Genomic DNA, 4,369 nt, shown 5'->3' with positions numbered 1-4,369 from the left:
GAAGGTAGATGAAGATGAAAGCAAGAATCAAGCATCAAACGAAGAAGACGAGGGGGATAAGTCAAATAAATAAAAGGGGGGAATTTCTTGTCTTTAGTATTTATTTCTTTTTAGGTGTTTATTTTTATTTCCTAGCTAGTATTTTGCTTTCGTATAATAAATAGGATATTGCAAGCATGAAGCTCTATGCCTCTTCATTAGAAAAAGCGAAGTAATGTGGTAATGAGAATGAAGATGTCTAGGATTAGATTGTTAAGAAAGACTTGGTACTTCAGGGATCTTTATGACACGCCTCTCTTTTCTTACAACCCTACTTCGGGTTCAGTTTTTATTCATTACTTTGTTTTCGCAATGAGGACATTGCTTCTTTTTAAAGAGGGTAAGGCAACGTTTTGCATGAAATTTTAAATTTTGCAAGTATGTTCCCATCTTTTCACTAAGTATGCTGGAATGAATGAATGTTCAAAGAGAATTTTTGTTCATACGTTTGTTCAAATGCAAGCATGATTTTTGATTTTATCTAAGTTATTCTTGTGTTAACTTTAGTGATGGAATTTTTGTATGCTCGTTAGTCTTATGTACTATTTTCCATGAAAGTTTAATTTCTTTGGAAGTAGACATGCAATGGATTTTGCTTAAATGTTAATATGAGACATGAATTTATGAAGTATACGAAATTATGCTTTCTTACATAATTTGTGTGCATAAATTATATTATTTTCATGTTAATTATTAATATGTGATTTTTATTATGCAGTGGGTCCATGGAAGATGAGATTACCATAAGGATGCATGGACATGGACACATACACCTTACTGGGATGGTAATACCATGCAAAATTGGGTCATAAGGATGCTAATTTGACCCAATTAAAGTGTGTTACAAAGTGGACATGTCTGATTAATTTTTGGATCATGTAACTGTCCAACAAGGGGGAGTCAAGCCCAATTTCGACACAAGCATATGACTTCCAAAAAATTAGCTTTGGGATATTTCATTTGAGGGCCCTGCAATTACAATTTAATCAGAAATTAGCACACAAACTAATCCTTTGGAATCGTCCACTTTATGCTAATTATAACATGATTTTATGTTTGAAATAATCAACCAAACCACCTCCCTTTCCATAATTTGTGGTCAGCCATGCAATAAAGAAGATGGAGGGATTTTAACTCTATTTCTAGTAAACTTTACCCTCACCTTCACCTATGAATACCACACTACCCGTCCCTCATTCTTCATCCCTTCAGTCATAACACATCTCTCATTCTACGTTCTACATTATTTTCTCTCATTCCATTTCCCTTTCCTTTTTCCCTACACCTAGCCATTCCATTTTCCCTTCCATTTTTTAGCCAACAAAAGCCTTGACAAGACCATCTCTTGGTCAGCCACTTTGAGAAACCCTTAACAAAGGAGCAATGGGCGGATCGGAGAAATACCTCAGTCAAAAATATCCAAAAGGTTGTTGAATTGAATTAGAGTTTACTCTTTCCTCCTTTTGGGTTAATTTAAACATTTTTTCTAAGTGTCTATTAATCTTGCAATCAACAATGATAGCTTAATTTTTTTACCAAGATGATTATGTTAATTCAATAATATTTGTTTGATTCATGTTTAACGTGTTTATGCCTTAGTCGATCACGTTTTCAATTAAAATCAAGATCTATTTCAATCATACATGATTGGATGCATTCATAATAGCTAAGCGATCCTAACCAGATGATGGCTAGTAGACACATAATTGAAAAGTGCAATGCTCAATTTAGATCATTAAACCCGACTAAATTAGAGGTTCATAATATCTTTAGTTAGCTTTATTATATTGCATAGTTTCTAGTTTTATGTGATTAAATTGTTTCAAATTTAATGTCCTTGTTACCTCGCATAAATACTAAGAAACCATTAGTTTAACATGATCAATAAAATGCATGTCTCACTAAGTAAAAGATCCGAAAATACTTAATTTGGTTTCTAAACTCATGAAAGATTGAGTTGCCATGGAATTTTTTTGAACACTATTAAGCATGATGAAAATAAATTAAGTTGATTAATGTAATTATCCTAGCCTATACATGTTATTGATTGTTAAAGTTTATTGCTAAAATACATTCATACATGTAGATAATTTTGCATACTTAATTTAAAATTACATTAGGGATCAATATTGTATTTAGTTAAATTAATCTAGTTTAATTATCATCACTCAAATTAATGTGTTTTTATCACCAAATTTTTAACTTATAATTTTGTAGATAATTTATTAACATACACAGTACTCGTGGAGATGATAACTCATTTGACTTACTTATTACTTGAATGACTTTGTGCACTTGCACAAAAATCTCGTTATAGTAGATAATGCTAGTATCCAACCATTTGATTATCTCTTTCTTCACCACCTCTTTCATAATGGAGTTCAACCTTCTCTACTGCTCAATAGAATGGCCATGGCAGTCTTCCAGTAGGATTTTGTGCATGCAGAGTGTGGGGTTGATTTCCTTTAATATATGCGATTTTCCAACCTAATACCTTTTTGAATTTCTTAAGCATAGCTAACAACTTAACCTCTTGCTCATCAATCAGCTTAACATACACAACTACAGTTAGCGTGTTATCCTTTCTTAAATATGTGTACTTTAACTTTGAAGTTAGAGGTTTTAACTCTAAGGTGAGTTGTTCTTCTATAGAAAATTTAAAAGGGCTAAAAGTTCGAGCAAATAAATCTAAATGTGTCAAACCTCTTTCCAGGTCTATTGACAATTAGTTTGGATTCCAACAACTCATTGTGGTGTCCTAATGGCTCTTCATCATCAATATCAACTGAATCTGATTCACTATGCTCTTTATCATGGTATTATTTCTCAAATTCCACTTCCACAACAGAATCTAACAAGTTGACAGCATGACACTTTTCAATATCATCAGCACATTTCAGAGCCTTGAAAACATTAAAAGTGATCTGTTGATCATTTACCCTCATTGTTAATTCTCCCTTTTGAACATCAATCATAGTCCTACCTGTTGCAAGGAAAGGTCTACCCAAAATAATACGCACATCTTTGTCATCTTTACAGTCGAACACAATGAAATCAACAGGAAAAATGAATTTATCTACCCTTATCAGGACATCCTCGATTGTACCTTCTGGGTTTACAAATGATCGATATGCTAATTGCAAGGTTATAGTGGTAGGTCTTACTTCACCAATTCCTAGCTTTTTGAACACAGACATGGGCATAAGATTTATGCTCGCTCCTAAATCACACAAGGCCTTCCCAACATATTGGTTGCCAATTGATAAAGGTATTGTGAAGCTTCCTAGGTCCTTCAACTTTTGAGGCAATTTATTTGTCAACATAGCAGTGCACCCTTCAGTGAGTGCGACTGTTTCAAATTCTCCCAATTGTCTCTTCTTTGAAAGTATCATTTCTCAGTTTAGCATTCATATTGGGTGGGTTATATCACAGAAGAAATCTTTGACAGAGATCATTACATGATTATACTGTTTCAGATGATAAAGCGTTCAGCCATGTTCTAACACGATCTCTTAAAGAATAGGGAAATAGTTTGAGTTTTAAGGCATATTCAGGGCATCTTATTGTCTAAAAGAATCGCAAACCTCCAAGAAAAGTCTTGTGACACCCCAAACGTGAACGGGACAAATCATCCCAAATTCGAAGCGTTACATTAGCCACCTAAGTGACTCTCTTGCTAACGACCTTCCAAGACACACCCTGTGTAACAACCTATTTTTCAGTGGTGACAAAATAGTGGTTTCGGGACCACAAATTTCCATCGTGTCAACTTCTTAATATTATTTATAAGATATTTGTGGAGTCATTAGGATCGTATTAAAATTTGGTTAGGAAATTTAATCGTTTAGGTAGTTAATTTAAGAAAAAGGACTAAATTCAAAAAGGTGTAAAACTTAGTGATTACTACATTTAAATGATTAATAGCTTAACTACTAAATTAGGAGGGACCTATGTAGCAATTAGACGCTAGCATTAACATTGGATGGCATTATGGATGAAAATTATAAAATATTACATCTTTTAATGGCAAAATGGTAAATTTTATAAAATCAAAACAAAATTAAATGAAGCAAAAGACATTTTCTTCTTCATTTCTCTTCTTCATAGCTGAAAAAACCATGAAAGCTTAGGTCTAGAGGTTTGGCAAGTTCACTCTCTTGCATAAGTAAGCTTTTGAGCCTTGTTTTTAATGAATTTTATGTTTTTAAGATCGTTGCAACTAGGTCAAGCTAGCCCATACCTTCGTTTTTTCATCTGTTAAAAATTATAGAAGTTTCCATTGATGAATCTTGAATGTTTTTTATGATAAACTTGTGGTTGAAGCTTTGAT

General features: G+C 33.0%; 1 protein-coding gene across 1 annotated transcript; it reads right to left on the bottom strand.

The window, feature by feature from the left end:
* Window positions 1–2,858: 2,858 nt before the first annotated feature.
* LOC107956173 (uncharacterized) lies at window positions 2,859–3,431 on the bottom strand. Its single transcript, XM_016891903.1, has one exon. The coding sequence runs from the start codon at window positions 3,429–3,431 to the stop codon at window positions 2,859–2,861; it is 573 nt and encodes a 190-aa protein (XP_016747392.1).
* Between the last annotated feature and the right edge of the window lie 938 nt (window positions 3,432–4,369).

This window comes from Gossypium hirsutum, chromosome D07, assembly GCF_007990345.1.
Source record: "Gossypium hirsutum isolate 1008001.06 chromosome D07, Gossypium_hirsutum_v2.1, whole genome shotgun sequence".
NCBI classification, from domain to species: Eukaryota; Viridiplantae; Streptophyta; class Magnoliopsida; order Malvales; family Malvaceae; genus Gossypium; species Gossypium hirsutum.
This window is presented reverse-complemented; position numbering and strand designations above follow the sequence as displayed.